This window comes from Columba livia, chromosome 15 (assembly GCF_036013475.1).
Source record: "Columba livia isolate bColLiv1 breed racing homer chromosome 15, bColLiv1.pat.W.v2, whole genome shotgun sequence".
Lineage (NCBI taxonomy): Eukaryota > Metazoa > Chordata > Aves > Columbiformes > Columbidae > Columba > Columba livia.
In genome coordinates this window covers 7861877-7878062 of record NC_088616.1, presented here as the reverse complement: position 1 = coordinate 7878062, position 16186 = coordinate 7861877, and the positions used below count along the sequence as shown (strand labels likewise).

The following is a 16186-nucleotide window of genomic DNA, read 5'->3' as shown; positions in this document are numbered from 1 at the left end:
AGGAGGTCAGGGCACTGGGGGACAGAGCATGGGTCTCTTGGTGACACTCGGTGCACTGAGAAGACAGGCTGAGTTTGCCAGGTCTCAGCTGTGGTGCTGGCGAGCCCCGAGGCAGCAGCCTGGAGCCGGGAGAGGGCGGCTGGAGCCTGGGCAGGGCTGGTAGTGGCAGCCAAGGAGTTAACTTCCCAGCCTTGCCGCATGAATCTGGAGCTATTAATACTCACACACTGGTTTAGCTGTCAGAGAGAGCGGCTGCTCTGCCGGTGAGACAAGCCCCGCGGAGCCGCAGCTCGCCAACGACACAACTTTCCTCCGTGAGTGTGCGGGGCTCCCAGCCTGCCCGCCTGCCTGCCAGACCCTGCTGGATCCTGCCAGACCCTGCTGCATCCTGCCAGACCCTGCCTGCACGGTCCTGTGCAGGGGACACTTTCCCCAGCAGTGCTGTGGGCGCTGTCCTCTGTGCCCACCACCAGCCGGTGCCACATGGGCGCTGTGTGCCAGAGAAGGGCAGCTGCTTCCCCCGGCCTCTGAAACAGCACAGCGCTCATCTTGCCCTGCCGGACTCCTCAGCCTGGACAATGCCATCCCAGGTCCCTGCCCACAACCCCTGAGGACTGGTGCCAACTGGGCTGCATGATGGATGCCGGGATGGCATTGGGCATCGCTGGCCCCGGAGTGAGGGCGACGTGGGACATGGCACAGCCCAGTGCTGCCTCTGCATGCAGTGAGTGGCCGACCTCAATGCTCAGCCCAGCCGTGTGAAGGGCTCCCTGACACCATGGCCCTGAGTGGGCAAGTGTGAGCCTCCCGCTGCCGGCCGCACTGGCAAGGGGGAGGAAGATGCCAACACCACTTTGGCACTGCCTGGCCTCCAGTCCCCCTCGCTCGGGCACGGCGGCTGCTGGAGTTGAGCGATGGATTCCTTCTGCTTTGTCTGCTTCCAGAAAGAGGAGCTGCAGCCCCTGCACCTGCACAGGTCAGTGCCGCGGTGCCCGGCTGGGCGGCATGCCGCTGGTGGAGATGCTGCAAACCTGTGATAGGCATGGGAGAATGACACTGAGCTGGGCTGGGGGACAATGCCTGGCATGAGAGCTGCCTGCCTTGGCTGTGCCAAAGTTTCCCTTGGAGCAGGTGCATCCTCTCCCGGCCAGAGGAGACCATGGCCTGGCGCTGTGCTGTGCCGAGAGAGGCTGTGTGCACAGCACGTGCTTCCCTGGCAGAAGCTCTCCAGGGCACGGGGCGGGTGTCCTGTGCTGTGCTGTGCCATGTCGAGTGGTGCTGGTGTGCCCATGGGAGCAGGGCCGCTGAAGCAGCACCTGAATCCACACTGTCCCAGAGCTAACGTGCTCCCCTGAATGGGATCCCTGGCCAGACTCAGCTCCCAGGGCCTTGCTGCTGCCACTGGGGTAGGGGCTGTCTGGAGGGTCAGGGGGCCAGGGCAGTGGGGAGGTCCTCAAGAAGAGCCACAAGGCTCCCCAAGGCTTGGCCCTCTCGGCAGCAGCACCGGAACTCCCCTCTCTCCTCCCCGAAAGCTCCTCTCCCATCCACGGTGCTGAGCGGCAGCCAAGGCGAATGTGCCTGTGCCGGAATTAGCCCAGCAGCCGGCAGGGATGCGAGGTGTGAATGCCGGCACATGTTGTGCCCAACTGCTCCTCCGTGGCACCGAGCCACTGCCGGCTCCTGTCCCACGCTGCCATGCCCAGAGCAAAGCTCCCACCTGCTGTGGCTGGGAGCACCCCCAAGCACCAGGAGACCCCACAAGCACCGGCTACCCATGGTGAGGTCCAGGGGGGCAGTGATGCTGGGCTGGCGCCTGGGCAGGGCTATCATCTGAGCTGTGAGTGCGTGTCAGTCCAGGCAGTTGTCCTTCCAGCCGGTGTGCAAGAAGCTGTAAGATTTGTTTTGGTGTAAATCACGTTTTTTGGTGCTTTGATTCCCGTGACACATTGCCCATGAGCTTGGCGCTGGCTGGGAAGGCACTGGGTGATGTGGGGTGGGACTGGGGGACCAGGGGTAGGAGAGGGACCTCGAGTGTGGGTGCTGCTGGCTGGACAGGGACACGGAGAATCCCTGGGACTCCCCTCTAACAGCCTGACCTGTAGCTGCAGCTGAGTGGCTGCATCCAGCCTGTGCTGGGCACAGGTGGCACGAGTTTGGTGTTTTCAGCCAGGGAGTGGTGCACCCACAGTGGCAATGTGGTGGCTCAAGGTCCTGTGTGGTGGCCACAGGGACCATGCCTCCCTGTGCAGGGGGACAGCAAGGGATGGACACTTGTGGCTTGTCGCCAGAGACGTTTCCGCATCCTGCCCTGCTTCAACAAGGGCTGTGCTGGCTGGGGCTCTCTGTCCCTGAACAACCCTCCCAGTTGTCACCAGCCTGTCCCCACCAGACTTTCCCTGGGCCTGCCTCCAGGCCACAGGGACAGGACTGTCATTGCCTGCCATGGCCAGCACAACAGCTGCCGGGGGTGGGCTCCTCCCAGGCTGAAAGGGGGGTGTCTGCAGAGAGACCCACCAAGTGCTCCCCACTCCGTCACCGTCCCACCGCCCGTTCCTGGGCCTGTCACCCTGCAGCGGGGGGAGCACGTGGGCCCCCGTGGGTGGGTGCCGGCGGCAGCGTGCCTGTCCCCACAGCCTCGCTAGATGGTGCCAGGAGAACGAGCTGCTAGTGGAGGCGGCCGGCGGGCGTGCGGTGCTGGATGGTGCCAGGATGGCTGGGGTGCTGGAGCAGACCCCGTGGCTCCCCCCGTGCACTCAGGGTGCTGGAGCAGTCCACATGGCTCTCGCCATGCTCCCAGTTCAGTCCTGCTTCAGCCTCAGCTGGTGATGGAATGGGAAATGCTGCAAGCGGGAGCTGTGGGCAAAGCTGTGCTGCGGCCCCAGGCAGTGATTCAGCTGGTGTCTATGGCTTCAGACCCAGGTGGGGATGGGAGCGGGACAATGCCGTGGCCCCACTACACCCCCAAATTCCACCTCCCCCATGAAGAAACCTATTCTGCTTCTTTTCAGAAGAAACCCATTCAAAAGAAAACCATTCTGTTTCCTTTCAGTAGCTGAATAGTCATCATTATGCTCCAGAGTCAACCACATCCAAGCTCCTGGCAAGTGGCTGCAGGCAGATGGTTCCGCAGGTCCTGGCCCAGCCTATGCAGGGGCACCAGCACACAGGACACTGTGCCCTCAGCCTGGCTGGCTTGGGTCCATCCTGTGTCCCCCAGGCACATGGAACAGAGTCTGGGGGGCTGCAGTGGGGGAGTCAGCAAACCAATGGCTTCTGACAGCAGTCCAGTGCATCCCCACCACAAAGCTGAGCTGCAGATTGTGCCACATGGCGCCTGGGCTGTGTCTCCTCTCTGACCTTGGGAGGCACCACTGGGAATCTCATCCCGGCAGCCATGGCAGGGGATGGTGGCACATCGCTCGGGGCAACCACTGGGGTGAGGGCACTTAAGTCCCCACCCCAGCACTCTGGGAACCAGGTCCCACCATCCCTATTTCCCCTTAAAATCCCCCTGGCTGGGTGGTGTCCCCAGGGACTGAAGGGACACCTGGCCCCCCATCAACACGGGTCATGCATCACGGGCTGGTGATGCAGAGGGATGCCGGGCAGGCAGCCCTGGCCACGGGGGATGGACAGTGGGCATCGAAGGTTGTGCCAGTGCCTGCTCTGTGTAGTGAGGCTGGCCCAACCACAGGGGCTGCGCAGGAAGTTTGGAGGGGCTTGGTGGATGTTGCGGGGGAGAAAACATCCAAAAGCAGCTGGGAGACACCATGAGCAGCTCCCCAGGCTGAGCATGTCCCCTCCGCTGGCACTGCGGCTCCCGGCGTGCTACGCTCCCGCGTTGCCCTCCCTCCTTCCCTCCCCGCCTGCTCCTTCCCAGCATCCCTGCCAGCATCTTAAGGCTGATTTTAGCTCATGTCACCAGAGTGTGACAGGCTGCGGGTGGCCGTGGCACCTCGACCTGTGTGCTATGCAGGACATGGCCTCTTGGCTCCCACTCTGCCAGGGGGCACTAAGTGATGGTGAAGGGATGAGTGACCTTCTTGCTGAATTTGGAGGGTTTTTGTCTTGCTAGAAATATTTTGGGCTTTTCAGGTCATTTCCCTGTTGCCGGCCCTGTCTGAGCACATACCCTGTGGCACAAGCCAGGATATTTCCTTTCTGAGCAGAAATCCTGGGGGCTTTTGCGGTCTCTTGGGGGCTATGGGCTCATCACATGTTTTGGGATCAAGCTAGGTGATAAACGTTTGATCTGGTTCCTTTCATCTTGCTAATCTTAATTAGTTATTAATATTCTCTAAGTGCTTTGAAGACCACGAGCTCAATGCAAACACTAATGGGTGCTTTTGGTGTTACTATTATTCAATTTGTGCATGAACCATGTGCCGGCGATGTGCCGGTCTGCAGCCTGGCAGACACAAAATGAGCTGCCAAGCCCCATGGAGCCCCCCAGAGCCCTGCTGAGCACCACGGAGCCCCACAGAGTCCCGCCACGCCCCACGGAGCCTCACGGTGTGGCTGGTCCTTCACTGACAGGTCAGCCTTCATGTACCCGGGGCACGGCGCAGCCCCGTCGTCCAACTCCAGGGCGGTGACACTGGGAGCTGAGCCGCATGCAGGGTGTGTGACACTGTCCCTGCAGGTTCCTGTGCAGGCTCCCCAGGCACTGGCACCTCACGCGTGACCTAGAAACAGCCCTGAGCTATAAATAGGTTGAGCCGAAGGAGAGCTCAGAGATGCAGCTCAAAACGCTGCAAGCAGAAGGCTGTGGGAGCCAGGGAGCTACAGCTGGGGGATGGCACGGCAAGGGCAAGCAGGGGACATGAGTGGACAAGTGCCTTGTGTGGGTGCTGAGGGAAGGGATGGAGCTGGACCCACTCCCTCCCCAGCGGCCGATGGAGCGGGGTGTGCAAAAAGGCTGCAGAGCCTTTCACCAGCCTGTGTCCTGCTTATGCGGCAGCACAGGGAGCACCTGAGAGGCCCCAGCTCCGTCTCCCGCACCATGCCCGCTCCTGGCTCTTTCACCACTCAGACGCTCTCCTGCCCCTCCCCAGCCTTTTAGCTACTGGTCTGAGCACCCACCTGGCACCCATCCAGCTTGCCTTGGCTTTCTGGGTCACTGGGCTCTGGTGACACAGGGGACAACATTTCTCCTCTCAAGCAACAGGGATGCCTCCATTCCGATGGATATCATCTGTACTTGGAGCATCCGAGCCACGGGTGCCAGGAGCTGTGGCAGAGAGTGGCAAGAGGAGGGCAGATCAAGGGGACCACTGAGTGCTCATGAGCCGCAGTCGCCCCTCTGCTGCCTGGCCCGGAGACTGGCTGTGCCCTGGATGGCTGCTGGACACGAGGAGGGTGGCAATGTCACCTTAGCACCTGTCATTGAATTAAAGTGTCAGAATGTGATTCAGCCTCTTGCTTTAAAGTCATTCATAGAAAGGCTAGTTGCTCTGCCTGCTAAACTGGAAGCAGATTAGAGCTGCCGGTGAGTCAGTGGCGATGGCTCTCCTGCCCTCCCGGGTGGCAGGGGGCTCAGGTGGTAGCAGGACAGCCCTGGTCCCAGGGGAGTGGGCACATCCAGCTCACACAGCCCACGTGGTGTGTGGGAGCAACCCACCATCACCCCTTGGAGCACAGGGCAGCCCCATCGCTGTGTGTTGGCATTGCAGGAGAGAAGGGACCCAGCACTCAGCTGAGAGCTAAGGAAGCCCCAAAACAGACCATGACCTCTGTTAAAACACCCCTGCTCAGCCCCGGTGAGTGCAGAAGGAAATCTGGAAAGACTAAATGCGCCCAGGGAGGCTTCAAGGAAGAGCATGGTGCCCACCCCTCAGCTTCCTCCAGGAGAGCTGCCACCATCGTCTCGGCTGGAGGTGTCCAGGAGCTCTTGGTGCCCAGCTCTGGCATCACTTGCTGAACGTGTTGCCAAACTTTAACGAAGCTGAGAGGAAGCCCATGCAGCGTGTCTGCCTCAGCCGGCTTTCCCTGGCTCTGTCCAAATGGTCCCACCAATTAGTGAGTGCATGGGGAGCAGCCACGTGTCCTGCACGTGTTTAGGGGCAGCACTTTGGAGGGGCAAGCCAGGTGCTGCCCACACCGCAGTGGACATCACCCATGCTGGAGGATAAAAAATACAAAGTCTTAAAAGGCTCAGGGAGAGCAGGAGCCAGGGAAGCTGCTGACAGAGGGACGTAGTCCTGAGCAAGGACATTTCCAATGAGTGGTGCTGATGGTGGTGAACCCCAGATGTTCCATGTTATCAGAGTCCTTTTTGCTGTGTGCAGTGACAAGCAGGGTGGGGAAGGGTTGAGGAGCCCAATCCCTGCGTGGGTCACTAGGAAGGTAGCTGTCGCAGCTTCTGCTCACCAGCAGGTCCCACACGTAAGGTGGCTCCCCCGGGCTGAACCCTGCGATGCCTGGAGCTCCCAAGGCCGACGCGGGAGGTCGGACGGTTCAGCGGCGGCCCCCGGCTCCTGCCCCGGGACAGACCGCGGCTTCCCGCACCGAACACCCCCGGCTCCACCGGGGCGAACCCACCCGGAACCTCCGCGTGGGCCTGAGTCCACGGGCCGAAGTAGTTCTAGTGCTGGGGGGGCCGAGGGGCGGGGATGGGGAGCGCCCCGCATCCCCGCCAGCACCCGGAGAAACGGCGGCGGAGCCCCCCCCGCTCATCCCCGGGGGCTGCGGGGCGGCGCCGGTGCCGGGCGGAGCGCGGGGCGGGGCGGCGCGGGGGGCGGCGGCCCTGCCGGGGGGCTGCGGGGGGGCCGCGCTCCGCTCCGCTCCCTCCGCTCCTCCGGTGGCGGCGGCGGCGGGGCCGCGGCATGAGCCCGGCGGTGCGGGAGGCGAGCGGCGCGGCGCGGCCCCGCGCGGGGGGCGGGCGGCGGCGGCGGCTCCTCTCCCGCCGAGGACGGGGCGCGGCGGCTCGCCCCACCGGTAAGGCGGCGGTGGCGGTGGGGATGGGGCACGGCGGGCGCCGCCCGCTCCGGTACCGGCCCGCGCCTTTGTGGCGAGGCCGCCCTTTGTCTGCCCGCACGGCGCGGGGGGGGCGTGGGACGGCGGCGGTTCCCCGCCAGCCAAAATAAGCATCACGGTGCAACCGGGGCTCCGGGATGAATGGGGGGCGGGGGGCCGCCTCCCGCCGCTCCCTGCAGAGACCCCGTTGGGTGGATCACCGGGCGATGCGGGTGCTGCCCCGGTGGCTCGGCCGCTTCCCCGGCAGGAGCGCAGGGTCCCGCCGGCAGCCGCCTCCCGCTGCCGGGTCCGTCCTCCGGCCGCTGCCACCTGCGTCCCGGCCCGCCCCGGCCCTGCGGCTGTGGGGACAAACTCGGGGCCGGAGACGGAAGCGGCGTGAGTCACACTTGAAAGGAGTTTGTGCCGGAGCGGGGCTGGAGCCGGGGGCCGGGGCGGCGACGGGGAGGCTTGTGCCTTGCACTTGCTCCGGGGCCGCAGGCGGGGCCGGTATCCGAGGGAAAAAGGGGTCCCGGTGCATTTGGGGGTGACTGTGGAAGGATGCGCTGAGATGGAAAGCAGCTGGAGACAGAGGAAGGAGAGCAGGGAGGGGAGGGCAGGCGAGAGGCGGCCTCGGGGGCAGCTGAGGCCATCTCTCCTCATCATCTCCCCTCGATTCCCCTCGTCTCCCCTCGATTCCCCTCGCCTCCAGCACGGTGCGGACACGGGAACCGGCCTCCAGCCCGTGCCAGCCTCTCGCCGGCTGCGGCTTGGGAAGCGGGAGCGTGACCCACTTTCCTCCAGGTCCGGCCTCGCTGGCGCGGTGGCCGCGGGCGGGTGATGCCAGCCGGGAGTCCTGCCGCAGCTCGGGGATGGGTGAGTGGTGCCGAGTGATGAGGCATTTCAATCTCAGTGCCCCTCTGTGCTGGATCTGATGTTGGGGTGTTGCCTGCCAGGAGGCAAAGCCTTGGAGCTGGGTGACATGCCTGGCTCTCGGTGTGACCATGGCATGGCCGTGAGCAGGGTGTTTCTGTACCCTGCCTGGGATGCTGTGGGAGGAGGCTGCCTGGGGGGGGCAAGAGAGTGAAGGCGAGGCAGGGGAGAGGTGGGAGCATGCCCCTCTGGGGGGAGCTGGGGCCGAGGTGGGGGCCGCCAGGGTGATGCCTGGGCTGTGGGGTTAGAGCAACCACACCACATGTAAAGGCTGTGAAGCTCCTTGGAGTGGAGACAGGGCTGGTTTTGGCAGCAGGGTGACATGCCCCACTGCCCCCGAGAGCGAGAGGTGCCGAGGGGCTGGCTGGCCCTGCCCATGGGGACTGGTGGGTGATGGGCAGATGCTGCTCGGGGCGTTTGTCTTTGCAGATCCCAATCACACAATGCTGCCGGCGCTGGTGGAAGAGTTTTGGGAGGGAGATGATGAATGGCTGATGAAACCAATCAAACAATGAAGTAATCATAATTCCCTGTGCTGGCGGCAAGGCACGGCAAAGGCGGGAGGAGCTGGAGGCTGGAGTAGCTGGGGTCCTAACAAAGCCATCCTGCTCCTCAGGAGAAGTCCTGGGAGGCCAAAGTGCTGAAAGGTGGCCAAGATCCTGCTGTCAGGGGCTGATGGGTGGAGATGGTGCATCCGAGGGCAGGGAAAATCCTGCTGACAGCTCCAGGAGAGCAGTGCAGAGGGCACAGAGGATGGCGGTGGGAGGGGAGGGTGGTGGCTCCCCAGGGAGCAGCTGCCACCTGTCCCTTGGGAGAATGGCGAGAGCTGTTGGAAGAGAGAGCCCAGGCACTGCCTTATTTGCTCTTCCCAAATTTGCCTGCAAAACCTGACTCCTGGGACCAAAGGTTGAAGAAGCTTGTCACAGGCTCATGGCTGGGATGAGGGACAGTTACCCCTATGGATGGGTGTGACAGGCCCTGACCTGCCCCGCAGCAGAGACATCCCCACTGGGAGAGCAGCTCCCGCCGCCTGGGAGCCCACGCGTGTGTGGTGCTCATTGGCTTTGCCAAAGCTGATCCTGGTGCCGGGCAGACTGCTCCAGTCCAGGGAAGGAGCTGGCATGAGAAACTCCAGATAACTGGGAATTCATTGCCATCAAATGAAGTGTCCCAGACTGGGGGCACTGGGAAGTCACAGTTGCTGTGGGTGCGTTGGTGGAGGTTTGGTGCTGGTTCAGGCTCATGGTGCAAGCGGCACTTGAGTGTTTCCCAGTGCCTTCCCACCACCACGGAGCCAGTGAGATGACATGGGGACAGGCCCCATCCATCACGTCTTTGTGGTGTGTCTGCTCCTGTTGGGTCATGGGATGCTGGCAGAGGGGCTGTTCCCAAAATGCTGCCCGCCTGCAGCCGCTGGCCGGTTTCCCTGTGCTGTGTACGGCCAACCGCCTCCCGGACACACTCAGCTTGTCTTGAGCATCTTTGAGTGGCCCTGGTGCAGTGCGTGGGTGAAGGGACCCTCTCCCCATGCCTATTTTGCTGGTTTTGATGGGGTCGGAGGCAGCAGCCAGCCTGGGCAGAGGATGCCTGAGCCCCTGCGAGATGCCTGTCCCTGCCTCTGCACCTGCAGAGATGTCATCCTCGTTAGGCAAAGGTGCCTTTGTGAGCCCCCCTGGGCACCAGCGTGCCGTTGCCCCCTGGAAGCACAGCTAATAATGCCTTGCACCAGCGCGCGAGTCCCAGCGGCACAGAGGAGATGAGAGGATGTCCCCAGAATGGGGTCAGGCAGGAACGGCGGCAGCAGAGGCTGGAAATGGAGCAGGGTGCTGGGAGGCAGCAGCTCGGCGCAGGGCACAGCCAAGGCATTGGCTGTCCCCTTGCCCTGGTAGCACCCGGCCACCAACCAGCACAACCAGGGCAGTGCGGGAGGTGAGCGACCAGGAGCAGTGACAACACTGGCAGGGCCAAGCACTCACTTGGGAATGACTTTGCTGGGTTGGTGGGTGTTTGGAGAAAATAGAGGAGATTTGGGAGCTGGCTGGGGTGCGGAGGGAGCGAGCGAGCGAGCTCCCGACGGGTGCCCTGGCCTCCAGCCTGCCAGGCTGGCAGGGAGGCAGTGTTATCTGCTAATAACTAATGCCAATTACACCATAATTGATGAGCACGCTGCTGTTGTACTGAGCATCACAGCAGCAGGAGGGTTTGGGGATGGGGGGAAATCAAAGCTCTGCAGAATACACATGGTGTGGCCAGGGTTCCCACGGAGGCAGAGCAGCCTGTGCTTGCACCCACCCCACTGCCAGGTATTTCTCATTTCTCTGCTCTCTAAAGAGAAATCTGAATTTTTTTAGAGACCTTAACCCTGCCCTGCATGGTTTTGCCCTTTGTCTTTCCAATTCGTTGCCCCAGAGCAGCCCATGGTGTAAGTCTTGGCCGCTGGCTGGGCTTCCAGTGTGCTGCCTAGCTGCAGAGACCCCTGCATTGGACTCAGCCCAAAACCCTCTTCCTCAGACCCCACTCAATAACCAGGTTATTTTTCTGACCTGTCAGTCTCTGACATGGCCAGAGGGTTTCTTTTTCCCCCTATCCCCTCTTAATTTCCAAGGAGCCGCTGCTCCACCAGCCTCTTATGCCAGATGCCTGGGGCAGCTCTCCCCGTTGGCCTCTGCTCCTCTCAATGAGCTCTTAATGAGTTTGCAATTACTTATTGGCAGAGCTGATGTGCCCAGGGCTGGGCGTGCAGCGGAGCGGGATGTGGAGCAGGGGAAAGCATCCCCTTGCAGGGAGCGGAGTTGGGGTGGGAGTGGGTCCGTGGTGCTGGTCCTGGTGCTTGTGGGATGCTGGGCTCTGGATACAGGATGATGGACTCTGGATACAGGATGCTGGGCTCCGGAGATTTGTTGCTGTCCTCCTGGAGCTGCTCCGTGGTGTTGTGGATCAGGCCGGGGAGGTTTGGGGAGAGGAGCAGCCGCTGCCACCAGGAGACGAGTGGCTGCCTATAAATACCTGCCAGGGAGCAAGGAAGAGGTGGGTGGATTATCCTGCTCACTCAATGAGATAAATGGTTCTGAAGCTTAAACACAGAACAATTTTAGTCTGAATAGTAGGAGAAATGGTTCAGGACACGGAGATGACGACATGAACCACCTGCAGTGAGTGGCAGGGTCCTGGTGCCGCCTGGCAGCATCTTTGTTGCCGGTTTGCTGTTGCCCAGGTTCTCATGCCACTGGGGTCAGGACTCGGGATGCACATCGTTCCTCTCCGCTTGTGAAACCTCCTTCTTCCTGAACACCTGAAACAGCTGAGCCAGGTGGCCGAGCGCTGGGAGGTGGTTTGGGCTTCCTTCAGGCGCTGGCTCCTCTGCCCCGAGGCTCCAGGGCTGCGTTGTAGAGGCAGGAGAAGAGCTGGTGTGCTGGGACATGGCCCATTTCTGCTCCAATTTGACCCAATCTGGCACACAGCTGCATGGGCAGTTGCATTGGTGTGACTGGCATTGGCCGAGGATGTGGGACCTCGACCCTGGCAAGGCCAGGCTGGCAGCATCTCTTGCCGCGTTGTCACCGGCGCCCGTGTCCCACCATCCCTGGGAGCGTGCAGAACCAGCTGGAAATGAACCCTCGCTCCCTCTCTTGCCCTGCTTTACTGTTTACATCAAAACCAACATGTTTTCAAAAGCATTTCAATTTTTAATGAAAACTTCTGCATTTATGCTTTGTCTTGGCCTTGGCATGTTGGTATTTTGGCCACCATCGCTGTTTGGTTTTCCCTGGGATTACTGTTGGCTTTGCGCTCCCATTAGCTGTGACGGGAACTGGGACACAGTAGCAGGATCCCGGGGGCATCTCTGCCAGCATGTCCCCACACCTGCCATGCCCACCGGCACTCCGGCGGGTCTGTCTGCCCCACAGAGCTCCGCCAATGCCGGAGCCACAGCCCCGGGGTGGCAGTGAAAGCCGGGCGGGCAGCAGGCAGGCGGGACATCTCGTGTGGTGGGGCACCCCTTTGTCATGGGTGTTTCTCGGTTGCCGGTTGGAAAGGAGCTGCCTGGAAAACCCAACAGGTTTAGCCAAGGGAAAAAGCAAATAGTCCTTGACGTGGAGAGCTCTTTTAAGCAGCCGTCAGTCCTTCACCTCCTCTCTTCGCACCGGCAGGTTTTTTTACTCAAACCCCAACTTTGCTGACTTGAATAATTGCATTTCAACACCAGTTAATTAAGAGACGTTGACGAGCATGATTGTAAATTCAAGTGTAGACAGAATTCTTCTTGCAGGATGCTGGGAGCTGTTTTTAGTCATGCATCCACGGAGCTGCTGTGCGGATCCACCTCCACCTCCAGCACCCAGACGCTGAAATGGTGTTCCTCTTCCAGGAGGCCAATAAAACACTATGGAGATGAGCTGCTTTGGAGATCTTATGAGTCAAGCCGTTACATTTTTGGAACATCATGATGTTGAAGTTCCTTTTCTATTTTTTGCCCAACTTCCCAGGAAAAAAAATTAAGAAGCTGAGCTTTGCTTCGGGATGAGAGGCAGTGCAGTGCTGGAAAGGACGGAAGGAGAGGTTGGAGGTCAGGCTCAGCCTTGATGGGAAAGGGCTGGGAAGATCCTTGTGCACTGGGCAGGATCTTGCCCCCGAGGTGCTGCTGGCGTTTCATGGGTGCCTGTGGGGCATCTGTCATTGTTTGGGGTGGCTGTCACAGCCCGTGTGGCTGTAGCACAGGGCTTGTGGGCATTGCGCGGGTTCCCTCCCGTGGTGTGGCCACCGTCAGCCTCTGTCTTTCGCAGCCGTGGGCTCACCACCCGCAGAACACCCATTCGGTTGTTTCACAGGCAGTGAGCCCGTGGCTGTGATCACAGAGCACCCGCACCACATCCCCGGCCACCCACACTCCCAGCTCTGTCCTGGCACCCATCGGACCCCCAGCTGCTGTTGGTTCTGGGGCAGCACTCATTTTGAGCAGAGATTTTTTTTTTTCCCCCAGTGAGATGTTGCATTAAAAATCTAAATATAACCCAGTGCCCGCTCAGCTGCTGTCCCATGATTTTTGTCAATCTGCTATAAAATCTGAAGCAGCCGGACTTATCTACCGAGGTACCCCTGGGGTGCCCGTGTCTCTGCTCAGGGCTCGCTCAGCACAGGGCACTTGTGCTGCACTGTCATGCGCGCTTGCAGCTGGGACTGTGCTCTTGGGGGGTGATGGAGGGTGATGCAGCACCCTGAAGACATCAGGGGAGATCCCAGGGTGGTTTTGCTGCCGTGGTGGTGGGGCGGGTAAGTCCAACCTCGGCTCTTGTTCTGGGGATGGCCAGGGTGAGGAAAAACCACCACGTGTTTGTTGGGAGCGAGGAACATTGGTGTTGCCATCCGTGTGCCGCTGGCTGGGCTCTGCACCAGTGTGTCCCTCGCCCTGGCAGCGCAGAGCTGAAAGTCGGCGCTCAGGGATGGTCGAAGGTGCCTGGCGGAGTGGTTTGCTGCAGAGCCCTGGTGTCCTGCTTGGTGCCTGCGCTGTGACCTAAGCTGCGCTCTGGAGCATCGCTGGTCCCCCTGGGCTCAGTGCTGGAGGCGGCTCCATGCTCTGCAAAGGTGGGAGTGGTGGAGGGGACATGGCCAGCTCCTGAGGTCCCCATGGGGGACTGCAGCAGTACTGGGGAACTCCAAGGGGCCTCAGCTCCTATCCTCTGCAGTGGCTGTGAGCACACCAGGGCTGAGGACTCGTGTGTGTGTGTGTGTGTCCGTGTCTCTGCCATCCTGGCTCAGCCATGCCCTGATACTTCGCTTTGCCCCCAGACATCCCTGTGAGTCAGGGGCACAGGCTGCAGCCCCTGCGGAGGCTGGAGCATCCTCTCCAGAGCCATTGGGTTGGTGGCCCCCCGAGACAGAGGGGTGGCACCCAGTGGGTGTTGCTCAGCACTGCCCCGAGCAGCCCGGGGCCCTTTACAAGACACCATGGCTGCCAGTGCCGGTGACAGGATGGGATGGGAAGGGACAGGATGGGACAGGGTGCAGCAGCTTTGCAACACCCACTGAAAGCGGTGACGTGCCTCTGCCTTGCAGCGCAGCCATGAGTGCAGGTTCGATTGATCAAGAGCCGTCGCGCAAGCTGGCCTGCTGCGGGGTGCCCCTCATCACTGAGGACATGCAGTCCCTGGCCATCCGGACCCTCTCGGGCACCGACATCAGCAAGCATTACGACCTCATCCGTGAGCTTGGCAAGGGCACCTACGGCAAGGTGGACCTGGTGTCCCACAAAAGCACAGGTGAGGGGAGCTAAGGGGTGCAGGGGACTTGGCTGTGCTGGGAGTGGGGTGCCCGCTGTGTCCCAACTGTGCCTGCTCACTCCCATCCTCTGCCCTTTGCAGGCACCAAGATGGCCCTGAAGTTCGTCAACAAGAACAAGACAAAGCTGAAGAACTTCCTGCGGGAGTTCAGCATCACCAACACGCTCTCCTCCAGCCCCTTCATCATCAAGGTCTTCGACGTTGTCTTCGAGACCGAGGACTGCTATGTCTTTGCTCAGGAGTATGCCCCCGGCGGGGACCTCTTCGACATCATCCCGCCGCAGGTGGGAGCCCCCACCCCTCCCGTGGGAGCCTTTTTGAGGTGTGGGGGCTCAGTATCCCCACGGTGCTGAGCAAAGCTGCCACTGTGCTTTGGTGGCTGTGCAGGAGGGGGCCTGTGTGTGGGGACTGGGCATCCCTGGATGGTTCAGCCCCAAACGCCACAGAGAATATGCAGCACATACAAGCAGGTCTGGGACCGATCACTCACCCCTGGGTGGCCTGGGATCCATCATGCATTCCTAGGGTGGTGTGGGACCCATCACCCCCTGGGGAGCCTGAGATCCGTCACCTGTCCCTTGGGTGGCCTCGGACCCATTACCTGTCCCCTGGGGGTCCTGAAACCCATCACCCATCCCTAGGGTGGCCCGGGATCCACCACATGTCTCCCTGACACAGAGAGGACCCTAGATAAAAGCGGCTCCGACCGTGTTGGGTGATAGCTGTGTCAGTCCCTGAGCTGGGTGGGATCGCCACGGGGTTTGGTGGTGGGTGGTGACACCGTGTCCCCGTGCCCACAGGTGGGGCTCCCCGAGGAGCTGGTGAAGCGCTGCGTGCAGCAGCTGGGCCTGGCCCTCGACTATATGCACAGCAAGAGCCTGGTGCACCGGGACATCAAACCGGAGAACGTCCTGCTCTTCGACCGCGACTGCCGCCGCGTCAAACTGGCCGACTTCGGCATGACCCGCAAGGTGGGCTGCCGGGTCAAGCGCATCAGCGGCACCATCCCCTACACGGCGCCCGAGGTTTGCCAAGCCGGGCGAGCGGAGGGCTTTGCCGTGGACACCAGCATCGACGTCTGGGCTTTTGGGGTGCTCATCTTCTGCGTCCTCACTGGGAACTTCCCCTGGGAGGCGGCGTCGGCTTCTGATGCCTTCTTCGAGGAGTTTGTGCGGTGGCAGAAGGGACGGCTGGCGGGGCTGCCATCGCAGTGGCGGCGCTTCACGGACAGTGCCCTGCGCATGTTCCAGCGCCTGCTGGCCCTCGACCCCGAGAAGCGCTGTCCCGTCAAGGAGGTCTTCTACTTCATCAAGTGCGACCTGATGGCCGAGGTGCGGCGCCGACCCTCCTACCGCTCCCGCAAGCATGCTGGGGACAAGCTCCCGGCCGGTCCCCACCGCCACGAGGCCACCGGCTCCTGCACCCCCGCCCCGCTCAAGAGGACCGTCCTGACCGAAGGGAGCGGATCCCGCGGCTCCGAGCCGAGCGCGGCCCCCCCGGGGACGGCCAGCAGGACAGACGGACGGCAGGACAAAGGCAAAGGGCAGATGGTCCTGGCCACAGCAATAGAGATCTGTGTTTGACGGCGCCGCGGTGGCACATGGCAGCTGCCTGTCCTGTCCCCTTGGCCCAGGGACGGGGACGGGGGTGTTGCTTGTGGAGGTGGCGTGAGCTGGGACCAGGCTCCTGGTCTCCCAAAGCAAAAAAAAAAAAGAAGAAAAGAAAGAAGAACAAAGAGGAAAAGGACAAAACTGGTTGAGCCCCGTAGTGCTGAGGATGCTGATCCGCCCCACCCCGCCCGGGTGATGCCGGTGGCTGGAGCTGCCGGGGGTGACATCAGTGTCCCCCGCTCCTGCCATGGCTGCGCTGCCCCCTCCAAGGCTCCCACCATAGTGGCATGAAGAGGGGTGTCCCAATATGGGGAGGAAGATCGGGGGGGCTGCGTGGGTGGGGGGGAGGGCCCGCAGTGCCAGCCAGCTCTCCCCCTCCCCGTGCTCGGCCCCGAGGGAAGGCTGATGACCCTG

General features: G+C 61.8%; 1 protein-coding gene across 3 annotated transcripts; it reads left to right on the top strand.

Moving 5' to 3' along the window:
* The first annotated feature begins 744 nt into the window (after positions 1-744).
* SBK1 (SH3 domain binding kinase 1) lies at positions 745-15967 on the top strand. 3 transcript variants are annotated; one of them, XM_021291956.2, is made up of 4 exons: positions 745-976; positions 13939-14141; positions 14244-14446; positions 14963-15967. In XM_021291956.2, exons 1-4 carry the CDS (start codon positions 915-917, stop codon positions 15743-15745), a joined length of 1251 nt encoding a protein of 416 aa, XP_021147631.1. In that variant the 5' UTR covers positions 745-914; the 3' UTR covers positions 15746-15967. The 3 variants fall into 3 exon arrangements, with proteins under 3 accessions (XP_021147631.1, XP_064886972.1, XP_021147632.1); XM_065030900.1 differs by lacking the exon at positions 745-976 and adding an exon at positions 6401-6936; XM_021291957.2 differs by lacking the exon at positions 745-976 and adding an exon at positions 7687-7827.
* Positions 15968-16186: the final 219 nt, after the last annotated feature.

Coding starts and splice junctions, on each gene's coding strand:
- SBK1 (XM_065030900.1), top strand. CDS start 6,416: ATGCCTGGAGCTCCCAAGGCCGACGCGGGAGGTCGGACGGTTCAGCGG. Junction 6,937..13,938: donor CGCGGCGGCTCGCCCCACCG/GTAAGGCGGCGG, acceptor TCTGCCTTGCAG/CGCAGCCATGAGTGCAGGTT. Junction 14,447..14,962: donor TCGACATCATCCCGCCGCAG/GTGGGAGCCCCC, acceptor CCGTGCCCACAG/GTGGGGCTCCCCGAGGAGCT.